Genomic DNA, 15,260 nt, shown 5'->3' on the forward strand with positions numbered 1-15,260 from the left:
ATCTATCTATCTGTCTATCTGTCTGTCTGTCTATCTATCTCTCTGTCTATCTATCTAGCTGTCTGTCTGTCTGTCTGTCTGTCTGTCTGTCTATCTATCTATCTATCTATCTCTCTGTCTGTCCGTCCATCCATCGTTCTATTGCTACATCCATCCTTCCATCATTCGATCTATCATCCTATTGTTCTATCCATCCATCCATCCGATTCAGTTATATTCTCAATATTATCTATTTGTTTCATGTTAAAAAGATAAAATAGAGATGAAGGTATTCTTCAGTGGCATTTTTTCCTATTTCCCCCCCACTCCTGATATGGCATGGTGGGCCAAATCAAAGGGCATCAGGGGCCAACTTTGTCTCACCGGACCTTGTTTGGGCATCTCTGATCTAGATCATTTAAATCTTTGCTAAACAATATTTAACTCTCATATGGCTCTTAAATAGTCAATAAGAAACCACACATTTAGTCATTAACTTTCTGAGCACAAATGTTTGATTATGTGACTGTATGTGATGTTGTGTGTGTGTGTGTGTTTGTGTGTGTGTGTAGGGTCGGTACGTGACTCAAATCGACCTGCTGAAGCCGGTATCGGGCGGTTTGGGCTTCAGTGTTGTTGGCTTGTGTAGTGTGAACCGTGGAGAACTTGGCATCTTTATTCAGGAGATTCAGGCTGGAAGTGTGGCATACAGGTCAGAATACACACACACACACACACACACACACACTCCTGTCAGATGAGCAGTGATTTGTACACACAGCTCTTCTAGTTTGTTCCCATTTTAAAAATAAAGATTACTCATATTTTAAAGATCTGCTGCAGTTCTAATCTTAATCACAAATGTGTCACCAGTTCATGTCACGTCAGCATTTTCAGCTCAAAGTCACTGCTCAAGCTAGTTTGCTGACATGTTAGCGCTTTTTAGCAGTTTGGAGCCTCTTTATGAGAGCAAATTTCTGCCTGCTTATTATGTGGGCCACAGAAATATAGATATTTAGCTCACATTGTACTACAATAACAGTGTTGCATAACTGTGCTTAGTTCAACCATTAGGTCACCATTCACATTGTAATTTATTTATTTCCTTGTGAAAAAGAATTACACTTTAGCAGACATTTAAAAAGAGAACTTATTAGAAAAATAATATATGTTAAAAGAATATACTTAAGTGTGAACCGAATGTGATGTTTTCAGATGCTTAATTGCAATCAAATGAAAATGGTACTTTACATGTGCATTATTATATATGTTAGTCAGCACATTAAAATAAGTATACTTAACAGAAAGATGAACGATTATTAAAACAATGATTTGACATTTCTACTAAGTTCACTTTTTAAAAGTGTGCTTAAGTGTGTTAAACTGTCATGAAAGTGTCTCTCTTTAAGTCACTTTATTAATATTATATTATCTGCAAGTAGAGTTTTTTACAAATATACTTTTAAGATTTGAAGTACACTACAAGTGCACGTTCACTACAATTAAGCACACTTCTCTCTCACAATGAATTCATTGACTTCAAGAAAGCTTTCTTAAGGAACTGTTCACCTAAAGATTCATGTCATCATCCCGAACTCAATTGAAGCTTGAAACTCGTCATGTTCGTTGCTCTGTAGTGATTGTGAGTTGATCTCAGTACAGTTTTGGTTGTTAAACATATGTTTCTCTATTCTAGCGATGGAAAACTAAAGGAGGGAGATCAGATACTGGCGATTAACGGTCAGCTGTTAGATCAGAGCGTCAGTCACCAGCAGGCCATCATTCTCCTGCAGCAAGCGTCGGACCGCGTGAGCCTCACTGTTGCCCGTGGGCCTGTCCCGCAGCTCTCCAGCCCAGTCGTGTCCAGGACTCTCAGTGCTGCTAGCACACTTTCAGCACACTCCAGTGCGGTGAGACACAACACACACACACACACACACACACAGACAGGTTTACACTTGTGAAAAGTGGGGACATCCCATAGGCGTAATGGTTTTTATACTGTACAGACCGTATATTCTATTGCCCTACACCAACCCTACCCCTAAACCTACCCCTCACAGGAGACTTTCTGCTATTTCAGATTTTCAATACACTCCATTCTGTGTGATTTATAAGCGTTTTGAAAAGTGGGGACATGGGATAATGTCCTGAAAAGTCACCTTCTCCTTGTAATACCTGTCATACCTTTGTCATTATACAAATTTATGTCCTCATTTGTCACAAAAACGTACACACACACACACACACACACACACATATCATTGGGTTGGACCAATTTTTTTATGTCTTTGAAAAGAGTCTCTTCTGCTCACCAAGGCTGCATTTATTTGATTAAAATTACAGTAAAAACAGTAAAATTATGAAATATTATTAAAATTTTAAATAGCTGTTTTCCATGTGAATATCTGTTCAAATGTAATTTATTCGTGTGATCAAAGCTGTATTTTCAGCATCATTACTCCAGTCTTCAGTGTCACATGATCTTCAGAAATCAGTATAATATGCTGATTTGCCGCTTAAGAAACATTTCTGATTATTATCAATGTTGAAAACAGTTGTGCTGCCCAATATTGTTGTGGAAACTTTTTATACATTACCGTTCAGCAGTTCTGAGTACAAAAATGAAAGGAAATAAATAGTTTTATTCATCAAGGATGCATAAAATTGGTCAAAAGTGACAGTAAAACATTTATAATTTCTGTTTACAATAAATGCTGTTCTTTTGAACTTTTTATTCATCAAATAATCCTGAATACAAACAAAATGTTTCCACAAAAATATTGGGCAGCACGACTGTTTTCAACAGGTTTCATTGTAATTCATAATGGGAAATGTTATGAAAAAATCATTCTATTCATGGAAAATAAGGGAAATATTCTATTACATTTTTTTGGAAGGTTATGCCACTTGAATGACAAATATTTTGTTGAAAGTGGTATAAAAGTTTTGTTTCATGTCTCCTAAGCACCAAGGGATGGCTAAGCCTGTGAATATTCCTGCTGCGCTTAGTGGGGAGCGAGACATAATAGAGATGTGACACAGCCCCTTTATAAAGGATTCGGCCCCCTGCTGTTCTCCTTTTGGGATCGGAGTTCTTGCAGTTTGTTTGAACTTCAAAGTTATTTTCCTAACATCTGTGAACTGGATAAAGCACTCAAAGTTGTTAAGAGTAAAAATCAATAATCGTTGGTATTAAAAAATTGTCTGCATCGAGATTTGTGGTGCCTCACCCGGCTCTTGCTGAAAAAAATGTGAAGACCTCAAGCTATTACTAAGACCTCATACTATTGAATCACCACGGAGTGGTGTTTTGGCCTGATTTTGTCATCACACAAGTTTGTTTTCCTGACATCTTTGTGCTATATTTACTACTGATTAGGGCTGCACGATTATGACAAAAATCATAATTGTCGATTATTCCCTTGAAATTGTAATTGCGATTATTAATTATGATGATCACAATTTACGTTGAATGTTGTTTATACCATTGTTTGATGCAACTGCATGCCGTACATTTATATGAAAATAAACAAGCTGAAAACACTCGAACTGAAAAACGTTTAGTGCTTTTCTATAGTATTAACCCTCAAATGCCAAATATACATCGGATTGGTTTCTTCTTTAAGTGATACAAAAAGTAAAAATATGAATGGTATTATAATGTTATACTAAAACTGAAACAATGGAAAAACCCTTAAGATAACATATCTTAAGCGCGCAGAATAACATAAGTGGACTTTGAAAGATTAATTGCCGCTTTGAACGATTACGTAATTGTGGCATCCATAATTGTAATTGCGATTAGAAATTAAATTAATTGTGCAGCCCTACTAGTGATGCACCAAAATTAAAATTGTGGGGAATAACCGGAAAAATCAAGATGCACTTGGCTGATAACCGAAACGAAAAATAAAAAGTGATGTATCATGCCACATTAAAGAGCGTCAAAACCACATTTATGTTTTTTTGTATTATGGGATAATATTGACAGGCTTTGAAAGCTGAGACTTAAAGTAACAAAGCACAAAGCCTATTGTAATTATTATTGCATGGCAAGTGCTGTAAATAATGTTTAGTTAAAGTTCATGGATCAACAGAAAACAGCACAAACTAAAAGATCGATCTTGAGCTTTAAGAGTCAATATCAGTATTGATTAAAAATGAGAAATTGATATGGTTAATCCAGCACTGTTTACCCATTTTAGTTTATCCATGTTTTGTGCATGAAATAGACACCGACACACGCTATCAGAGAAACACTCATTTGGTCAATGATTTCGGCCCTACAAAACAAGTTTTGGAGCTTCTGCACTTTGGGAAATTAATACTGAGACACTGCACAGTTTTGCAATTCCGACTACACTGAATAGCACCATCAACTAGCGTGGAAAAAGGAAGGTGATCTATAGTGCCTGTGTGATACGTGATAGTCTTCATTCGTGTCCGCCGGTGTGTCATTCCACCAGGAGCGTAACTGTGTCGTGAGCCACTCCTAAAGGAGGCTCTTTCACAGAAGTCTTTGCAGCAGCAATGTGGTCGTCTGCCTTCATGTGGGTGAGTTGCCTTCCTGACACTATTGATATTGGTCATCCACTGGCTTAGACAGTCAGGAACCATGAATTAGGACTTGAGTGATGAATACAACAGTCAAAGGACTGGCATGTTATGGTCACTTGAACAACATGCATTATTGGTGAAATGTTTTCCAAAGAGGGAGAGCAGGGGTTGTACATAGTCACATCTCTTTTGTAAGTCTTGTATTTTGATCCCCGTTTCCCAGCTAACAAGGAACATTCTCAGAATATCCTCTTTTAAAGTTACAAACAAGTGTTCCTAATAGAACGTTCAAAAGTAACGTTCTTATAATGTTTGCAAAATTATAAATCAGAATGTTCCCCGAAGCGTCTTAAAAACAACTGCATGTTTCGAATGTTCTGAGTACTTGCCACACTCGTTTAAACTATTTAACTACTTTTTATCATCATGATGGCCAACCTTATTTGTAATTGACCCCCTTTTTTGTGTGCTTGTGCCATTTTAGACCCACTGGACTCACGTGGAGACGATCGAGCTGGTGAACGATGGAACCGGTTTGGGCTTCGGGATTGTTGGTGGTAAAACCACCGGCGTTATTGTCAAAACCATCCTACCTGGAGGCATCGCTGACCAGGTAAGTGCACTTTTGACCTTTTTATGCACTATTACTACCAGAGGTGTTTCTGTCTGTCTGTATGCCCCTCTCTCTGACCTGTTGTCCTGTCCTCGACGTTTGTGCGTTCTTTTCGAGCAATTAAAGAAAGACAAGTAAAAAAAGTAGGGCTGTCAATTTAATTAGGTGCGATTCATTTTAGAAAAAAAACAACACGTTAAATAAAGTGCATTTAACGCCCCGCCCTGCCTAGACCTGTGCATCATCTTACATTGCATGAAGTTGCTGATGAATGATGCAGAACGGCTGACTGTGTGATTTAGCCTATGAATGCAATTAAATGCCCCTAAAATTCAAGATATGAGGGTAAAAAAATGCCCCTGTATTAGTATTTGTCTTATATTTATATCATGTGATATAGTTTAGCAATATCACACAAGCAAGAGAGCTGTTTTTCCCGAAATATCTGCACCATTGCAAATGTGATATTGATTTTTGAACGAATCGAGTGAGCGAATGATTCAGTGACTCATTCATAAAGGCTGTGAAAATGCTGCCTTTGGAGGACACATTTCAAGGTAGGAAGGCATCAAGGCACGTTCGAATCCAAAGTTAGCTTCACTTCCTGCCTCCTGAGATACCTTCATATGGTCGATTTTTGAAGGCAGCATAGATGTATCCTTCCCTGCCTTTGATATCCCATGATCCTGTGCATTCCATTCCGTGATGGTTGAGCTTAGTTATCACCAATGCTCGTTCTATTTTGTTGTAGATCATTAAACCGTTATGCTGCCTCAGAAGCATGTCTGAAATCAGTTGCGTGAGGTGTCTTTGTGCGCAAACGCTGCCTGCAAATCATTGCCTGATAAGGCAGCGAAGTCAGCTGCCGAGGGTTTCTGATGCAGCCAATCACTTGCCTCATTTTTGAATGAATCAGCCATTTGAATGAACTGGTTGAATGACTCGATCATTAAGAAATACTTCCACCTATTGGCGGTTGTAGGTTCATATTTAAAGTATCATTTCATTTTTTTAAATTAATTTCACATTTCAATATTCAATTAAAAAAAACATTAATACCCATTATTTATGCTATGTTGAACCAAAATGTTTCTTTCTAAAGCTACTTTTTGTAATGTCTATTCAATGATTTGACACAATAATGACCTTAAATTGCACGGGATAATTCCTCAGCCAAAACTGATGTGCGATTCATTTGATTAATTAATCAGCACATCGCATATTTAATTTTTTAGATTAAAAAATTTGATTCGCTTGACAGCCCAAAGTCAACAATGATTGTCTAATAACTCTGTGAGGGTCCAGTGAATTCAACCCAAGAATGAAAATATTCGTGGTTGTCATAAAATCTGTTCATGAAATATACAGAAGTTCACCGTCTCTCTCACTGGTTCTAGGACGGTCGCTTGCGCAGTGGGGATCACGTCCTGCGGATCGGTGATACGGATCTGTTTGGTCTGAGCAGTGAGCAGGTTGCTCAAGTGTTGAAACAATGCGGAAACAGAGTCCGACTCCTCATCAGCCGCGGGACAGCGGATGATGCTCCTCCCACTCCTGTCACCCTGCCGACCGTCACTGAGCAACAGGTACAGCTGCATGTGCTATATAGCTATGTACATTTTCGGTATACATTTTGCTGTTTTGAGATTGACTGCATTGACTGATAACCGTGCGGTCTTAAAGGAACAGTACACCCAAAATGTTCTTGAAACTTAACTCACCCTCAGGCCATCCAAGATGTAGGTGAGTTTGTTCCTTCATCAGATTTGGAGAAATGTAGCATTGCATCACTGTCTCAGCAATGGATGCTCTGCAGTGAAGTTGCATGTTTGTAAGAAACAAATCCATCGTTAACACGTTTTTAACTTTAAACTGTCGCTTCTGGCTAAAATATGAGTCCACAATTCATAACAATGCTTTCTTCAGTGAAAAAGTCCATCTCCTGTTGTCTCTCACATCAAAATCCAGCCACATATTTGTTTAGAGCTGCTTTGGCTTGTAAATGGGGCTTGATCTGTGCACATTTATCTCCTGAATCAGACCAGACCACTTTTACAGCATTTTCAGCAAATGTAAATTTTTGGGAGAACTATTCCTTTAACAAAAGTGGTAGTCAATTCCAAAACCTACCAAAAATTTGCTCAATATTTACATTTTCTATTATTTATATATATATATACTGTATATATGTGCAATATCACACGAGTAGCAGTGCAACATGGCTGTATATCGGCACGGCTGTCATTCGGTCGTAGGTAATCACAGTGTACCGATATACAGCCATATCGCACGGCTACGAGAGTGATATTGCGTTTATACAACAGTTCGACGGCACAAGTGTGTAAATACATAAGAAACAACAACGGAGTGTCTTCAAAAACCATTTTTTCTTTTGTCAATGTCAACTTTATTTATATAGCACCATTAAAAACATCAATTGTTGACCAAGCTACTGAACAATGTGTCCAAAGACAGTCAATAATAAAACCAAATACTACATAACAGATTACACACACTTAATATCAATAACTACACAAATTAGCTTAAAGCCAAAGGGTTTCACCTTAAAATAATGTAGCGTAGTAGCAGTTCTGAAGAAAACAGGTCGGCTGAAGCAAATTTTCAAATAGACGTTATCTTTATTAACAAAACGCATACTTGAAGTCTAAACAAGTACATCCTCGCCTAAAAACACAAAAACAGTATTATTTATAAAATTATAGTGGAGTTGGGCGTCCATCATGACACTCGCTGTGAGAAATACCGCAAGCGGAGTGATACAAACTTTGAAATGGTTGGAGTGCTGTTGTCACTAGAAAATTGCACTCCTCTCAGCCAATCAGATTCAAGGACCAGATAGAACTGTATATATATATATATTAGTGCTGTCAAACAATTAATCGCGATTAATCGCATACAAAATAAAAGTTTTTGTTTACATAATATATGTGTGTGTTCTGTGCATATTTATTATGTATATATAAATACACATGCATACAGTATATATTTTGAAAATATTTACATGTATTTACGTCTATATTTATAATAATATAATTTATATTTTAAATAAATATTTTTAATATATAAACATAACATATTTTACTGAAATATATACATGCATGTGTGTGTATTTATATATACATAATAAATATACACAGTGCACACACATATATTATGCAAACAAAAACTTTTATTTTGCGTGCGATTAATCGCGATTAATCATTTGACAGCACTAATATATATATATATATATATATATATATATATATATATAGATATTTTATTGAGCTTTGAATCATACACCGAATTGTATTAATAAACAGAACTGATGTGCAAACTCAACAAACTAGTGATTATTATATTAAGTTTCCGATGGCAAGCATCACTATAATTATTGCTCAAGTCCACACTGTAAAAAAAAAAAAAAATCTGTAGTTTTTACAAAATAATTGTGGTTGCCAGAAAAATGTTGTAAAAAATCTGTAAAAACATTTACAGAACAAACTCTAAATTTTACAGAATAAACGAGAACATTTGAGTGTAAACTAGGAAATTCAACAATGCACACTGCTAGTAAAATCTGTTTTGTATCTTTAACATAAACTGACAACCACCATAATAATGCAGGTGGTAAAAGAGACAGCAATATGAAGAATCAGTTCATCACAAGTAGCTTTTCCACAAGCTGAAGTATATACTAATATATAGAAGATGCGCAGAGTAGGCTTGCTGCGATTGACGGTGTTAAGCCGCAACAGCGCCTGTTTGGCAGCATTTTGGATTTTGAAAAAAAAGCTGTAGTTTTTACAAAATAATTGTGGTTGCCAGAAAAATGTTGTAAAAAAATCTGTAAAAACATTTACAGAACAAACTCTAAATTTTACAGAATAAACGAGAACATTTGAGTGTAAACTAGGAAATTCAACAATGCACACTGCTAGTAAAATCTGTTTTGTATCTTTAACATAAACTGACAACCACCATAATAATGCAGGTGGTAAAAGAGACAGCAATATGAAGAATCAGTTCATCACAAGTAGCTTTTCCACAAGCTGAAGTATATACTAATATATAGAAGATGCGCAGAGTAGGCTTGCTGCGATTGATGGTGATACCGGTGTTAAGCCGCAACACCGGTTACGTCACTTGCCCACCGCGGCACCGATCCCCACCGTCGTTTGGTTTTTTGTAGTAATAAAAATAATTTAGTTCAGTAAAAGAACAGACACTACAATTAAAAACTGAACTCAATGCATCGTGCCGAACAACCGTCGCATCACAGATCAGATTTCATTTCTCCAGTGAGGAGAGCGAGTCGAGCTGACTGACGAGAAGAGTGAGGAGAGACAGACAAGACGATCGCAAACCCATTAAGTAAGTAATAATAATGGCAAGGGAATGTTTTCTTAGCCTGATGTGTTTGTTGCAACTGGCTGCAGGAAGAAACATGATAATTAGCAATAGAAATGATGAATTACGTTTTGTGTTACATATCAAAATGAACTTCAGGTTGACACCCTCGTGTAAGCTAACTGTGACTGTTAATGTTCTTGTTATTGTGTAATTGTCAAGTAATATTAGTTAAAAGTGCCTGAGTATGTATGACGAGAGTATCTTCTAAAACTCTGATATGCTGTTTATAGAAATACTTCTGTAAATTACAACACAAACATATTCATTTAAGTTACAAAAGGTACTGCTTGTAAACTCTGTAACAGGAACGACTCTTGACTGTGTGTTTGTATGTAAAGTATAATGAAGACTTTCACAGATACCTTTCTTTCTTTCTTTCTCGTTCTGTTCTCGCTGCTGTGTTTGTCTGCTGGCAGGGTTTTGAGGAAGAGGAGCAGGGCTCTTTCGATGTGAGCTTGACGAAGAACGCTCAGGGTTTAGGCATCACCATCGCGGGGTATGTGGGTGACAAAACCTCAGGTGAGCTTTGAATCATACACCGAATTGTATTAATAAACAGAACTGATGTGCAAACTCAACAAACTAGTGATTATTATATTAAGTTTCCGATGGCAAGCATCACTATAATTATTGCTCAAGTCCACACTGTAAAAAAAAAAAAAAATCTGTAGTTTTTACAAAATAATTGTGGTTGCCAGAAAAATGTTGTAAAAAATCTGTAAAAACATTTACAGAACAAACTCTAAATTTTACAGAATAAACGAGAACATTTGAGTGTAAACTAGGAAATTCAACAATGCACACTGCTAGTAAAATCTGTTTTGTATCTTTAACATAAACTGACAACCACCATAATAATGCAGGTGGTAAAAGAGACAGCAATATGAAGAATCAGTTCATCACAAGTAGCTTTTCCACAAGCTGAAGTATATACTAATATATAGAAGATGCGCAGAGTAGGCTTGCTGCGATTGACGGTGTTAAGCCGCAACAGCGCCTGTTTGGCAGCATTTTGGATTTTGAAAAGCCTGTTGACTTTTGCCATTTATCTAAGTTGATTTTGGAAACTTTTTTAAACATTCGTTTCTTATTTAATTGGTTCCGCAGTGTTTGCTGGTTTTTACTTTATTTAAACTTTGTGTAATTAATTTTATTTGACATCAAGGTGTATGCCGTGCCTCCAAGCTTTCTTATTCGTTTTGCTAATAAACGTTCTACGTTTCTTATTTATTTGGTTATATATTATACATGTTTACTTAGCCTATTTCCAGTTTTGTATACCTATTTAAACTTTATGTAAGTTATTTGTTATATTACATTATAGGCATAGCGTGTATTTTTATTTGTTTTGTTAATAAAAGTTCTATGTTTTATATATAGGCTAAAGTGAGTTTGACGTTGTATTTGGTTGTTGCATTCAAGCAATTGACGCCGAATTGTCTCTAATTCGTGAAAGTAAAATGCGCACGGTGCTTTTAAGCTATTTAAAAGCGAAGGAAAGCGAGGAAAATAGGGAAAATTCAAACAAACTAAAAATTAACGATTGATTTACGCCGAATTGCCGCTATTTGAAAGTGAAAGTAAAATGAGCGCGCCGCTTTTGCAAGCTATTTAAAAGCGAAGGAAAGCGAGGAAAAGAGGGAACGCCCGCCCCCGCGGTGATACCGGTATTACCGGTGTTGTCACACGTCGATTAATCGGTGGGAAAATGTCCTCACCGGCACAACCCTAGCGCAGAGTCATTCACGCAAACACTAAACACCATCATGGTAACATAGGAACATAAACCCACATGTACATAACTGATAACAAACATAACAAAACTATTAAGAAAAATGAATATTTAAACAAAAGACTTTCAAATGTGGAGTGTCACGCAGGGACAGTTTTTTACTGTAAATTATACGCTGATTTGTTCTTTTTTTTACTTCAAAAAATTGTGCAGTTAACAGCATTTTGCTGTAAAATTACATGAAATGTCTGGTTCGATATTTTACAGTTTTTCCCTGTATATAGTACGGGAACTTACTGTTAACCTATTAAATTTTTTTCTGTAGCGTTTCTACAGTATTTTACAGTTAGAATTACACACATTTTTTACAGTGCAGATCCTAAGTCTTAAACTTTACATTGTAAATGTTTTTATGTTATCAGTGTTATGTTGACCAACATTGTTTGTGTCCTAGTATATTGATTAAAAACATGAAACTCTCAATATTTAAAGATGGAGATCATATTAGTTTTCTTAGACAACCATAGAAAAATGAAGTGAACATACAGTGAGATTGAATTTCTGTTTATTTTTCTACATCGTTTTGAGTGGATGTTTTGCTTTGCAATCTTTGCCAAGTCTTCCCGGGTCCTGTGCATGTAACTATAACATGAAAAACCGGCAATTTATTAGGAAATGTCGCAGGTGTTTCTTAATATTGCCTTTCTTTAATAACGTGAAATGCTTTCTTGAGAATATTGTTTTAATGGCTAATCATTGTATTAAGTCCTCAATATCACATTTCATTCTGTTAGTCTTTTCTCTGTAACTAACAAAAGCCTGAGGCCAGTGCAGCAAACCCATTAAGTAAGTAATAATAATGGCAAGGGAATGTTTTCTTAGCCTGATGTGTTTGTTGCAACTGGCTGCAGGAAGAAACATGATAATTAGCAATAGAAATGATGAATTACGTTTTGTGTTACATATCAAAATGAACTTCAGGTTGACACCCTCGTGTAAGCTAACTGTGACTGTTAATGTTCTTGTTATTGTGTAATTGTCAAGTAATATTAGTTAAAAGTGCCTGAGTATGTATGACGAGAGTATCTTCTAAAACTCTGATATGCTGTTTATAGAAATACTTCTGTAAATTACAACACAAACATATTCATTTAAGTTACAAAAGGTACTGCTTGTAAACTCTGTAACAGGAACGACTCTTGACTGTGTGTTTGTATGTAAAGTATAATGAAGACTTTCACAGATACCTTTCTTTCTTTCTTTCTCGTTCTGTTCTCGCTGCTGTGTTTGTCTGCTGGCAGGGTTTTGAGGAAGAGGAGCAGGGCTCTTTCGATGTGAGCTTGACGAAGAACGCTCAGGGTTTAGGCATCACCATCGCGGGGTATGTGGGTGACAAAACCTCAGGTGAGCTTTGAATCATACACCGAATTGTATTAATAAACAGAACTGATGTGCAAACTCAACAAACTAGTGATTATTATATTAAGTTTCCGATGGCAAGCATCACTATAATTATTGCTCAAGTCCACACTGTAAAAAAAAAAAAGTTTCGAAACTAAATGCAAAAGCGCCTGTTTGGCAGCATTTTGGATTTTGAAAAGCCTGTTGACTTTTGCCATTTATCTAAGTTGATTTTGGAAACTTTTTTAAACATTCGTTTCTTATTTAATTGGTTCCGCAGTGTTTGCTGGTTTTTACTTTATTTAAACTTTGTGTAATTAATTTTATTTGACATCAAGGTGTATGCCGTGCCTCCAAGCTTTCTTACTCATTTTGCTAATAAACGTTCTATGTTTCTTATTTATTTGGTTATACTGTATATTATACATGTTTACTTATTTCCAGTTTTGTATACCTATTAAACTTTATGTAAGTTATGTGTATGAGAGTGTGTGTGTGAGAGAGAGTGAGTGTGTGTGTGTGAGAGAGAGTGTGTGTGTGTGAGCGTGAGAGAGTGTGTGTGTGTGTGTGTATGTCTTTGTGTGTGTGTGTGTGTGTGTGTGTTTTTGTCTGTGTGTGTGTGTGTGTGTGTGTGTGTGTTTCTGTCTGTGTGTGTGTGTGTCTGTCTGTGTGTGTGTGTGTGTGTGTGTGTGTCTGTGTGTGTGTCGATTAACCGGTGGGAAAATGTCCTCACCGTCACAAAACTAGCGCAGAGTCATTCACGCAAACACTAAACACCATCATGGTAACATAGGAACATAAACCCACATGTACATAACTGATAACAAACATAACAAAACTATTAAGAAACATGATTATTTAAACAAAAGACTTTCAAATGTGGAGTGTCACGCAGGGACAGTTTTTTACTGTAAATTATACGCTGATTTGTTCTTTTTTTTACTTCAAAAAATTGTGCAATTAACAGCATTTTGCTGTAAAATTACATGAAATGTCTGGTTCGATATTTTACAGTTTTTCCCTGTATATAGTACGGGAACTTACTGTTAACATATTATTATTTTTTCTGAAGCGTTTCTACAGTATTTTACAGTTAGAATTACACTAATTGTTTACAGTGCAGATCCTAAGTCTTAAACTTTACATTGTAAATGTTTGTGCTGTGGACGCATCAAATGCGGCTTGTTGAATATGTATTTAATGTAATTATTTGAAAACCACCTCACCATATTTAGAGTCAAAATCCTCACTTATCCTTTCATCACAGTCCCATGAAGCCTGATATTATATGAAGAGAGACTCGCACATCACTGATGCCCCTGTGTTTTCATGTCTAGATGAGAGAGTGTTTCTCACTCCAGAGGAAAATGCCAAACCTCAGCCTGACGGTGAGAGACTTTGTCATTTCATCGCTCATATCAGCGAATCGACTCACCGAGAACAGCAGGTAATGTTGTCATGTCTCTCTCAGGTCCTGAGGAGGAGCACACACTAATGCAGAAGTGGCAGAATGAGCTCGGCGTCTGCACTGAAGTCATTGTGAGTAACTCCTTTAAGCTTCATCTTTTAATTAGAAGAACTTTGTGCCACCAAGTACACTGTAAAAGTGATTTTTCAAGGTTGTAAATAAAACAACGATCATTTGAGTATGTTTTACAAGAAAATACTAATTTCTTCCAAAGTACTTCAAACTGCGATCACAAACTGCTTCGAAGTTTCATGTTTAATTCAATGTGTCATTTGCAGTCTCTTTGTTATTATTTCTGAAATTTACTAGCTATTTCTGAGAGTATTTTCTTGCAAAACATACTCCAGTAATCTTTATTTTATTTTCAAGTAAAAAATATTTTTTTCCCAAATTGTAAATAAAACAATGATTATAAAGATATGATGTACATTTACAATAAAATATGATTTAAAAATACTTTATATGTAAAATATTTGAATATTTAAATAGAATAAAAATAACTTTTTACTGTGTACACTTTTTTTCAGTTTTTCAGTGATTTGAAAGAAAGATCAATATTGCCTTTGTACTTTTTACTGCATCTCTGTAATTGCCTTTTCAAAATTAATGTTGTTGTGATTGTCCCCTACACAGAGTTATTAACTGATAACTTTTTTCACTATTTTTAATTAATGTGGTATTTATGTACAATTTGTCATTCACTTGCTGTCCCCAATATTGCAATCAAACCAAACACTTAGACACTAGAGTAAAACTGAGTTTTCCAAAAATATCTATATTTAGTTATTATGTAAATGAGAAGTGACGGGTCACATCTCTGCCGCTGCAGTTCAAAGATCAGAGATGTGACTGATTATTATATGTAGAGGTCAGCACATGTGAAATTTAGTTCATTTCTTTCTCTTTTGGATAGATTCAGAGTTAAAGCTCTGCCAGCTGGCTTGTTGTGTTAGCAAGGCTAAGGCTTACCCAATGTTTTTTGCAGAAAAGTGAATAATGTTATTACCATCACACACACAAAAATTCACGCAATCACACACTAAAACAAAACCAATCCAACTTTTGCAAACTTTTAAAAAGAGTATTTATTACAG

General features: G+C 35.9%; 1 protein-coding gene across 1 annotated transcript in view; it reads left to right on the forward strand.

The window, feature by feature from the left end:
- LOC107550170 (multiple PDZ domain protein-like) overlaps nucleotides 1-15,260 on the forward strand; it is a 77,274-nt gene that overhangs the window by 6,291 nt on the left and 55,723 nt on the right. The window contains exons 4-12 of the mRNA XM_016231407.1: nucleotides 552-691; nucleotides 1,676-1,889; nucleotides 5,024-5,152; nucleotides 6,550-6,738; nucleotides 9,982-10,084; nucleotides 12,488-12,510; nucleotides 12,599-12,701; nucleotides 13,997-14,086; nucleotides 14,170-14,237. Coding sequence (XP_016086893.1) covers nucleotides 552-691; nucleotides 1,676-1,889; nucleotides 5,024-5,152; nucleotides 6,550-6,738; nucleotides 9,982-10,084; nucleotides 12,488-12,510; nucleotides 12,599-12,701; nucleotides 13,997-14,086; nucleotides 14,170-14,237 — 1,059 coding nt within the window. The remainder of the gene's footprint in view (nucleotides 1-551; nucleotides 692-1,675; nucleotides 1,890-5,023; nucleotides 5,153-6,549; nucleotides 6,739-9,981; nucleotides 10,085-12,487; nucleotides 12,511-12,598; nucleotides 12,702-13,996; nucleotides 14,087-14,169; nucleotides 14,238-15,260) is intronic.

This window comes from Sinocyclocheilus grahami, unplaced genomic scaffold (assembly GCF_001515645.1).
Source record: "Sinocyclocheilus grahami isolate Dianchi unplaced genomic scaffold, SAMN03320097.WGS_v1.1 scaffold390.1, whole genome shotgun sequence".
Taxonomy (NCBI): Eukaryota; Metazoa; Chordata; class Actinopteri; order Cypriniformes; family Cyprinidae; genus Sinocyclocheilus; species Sinocyclocheilus grahami.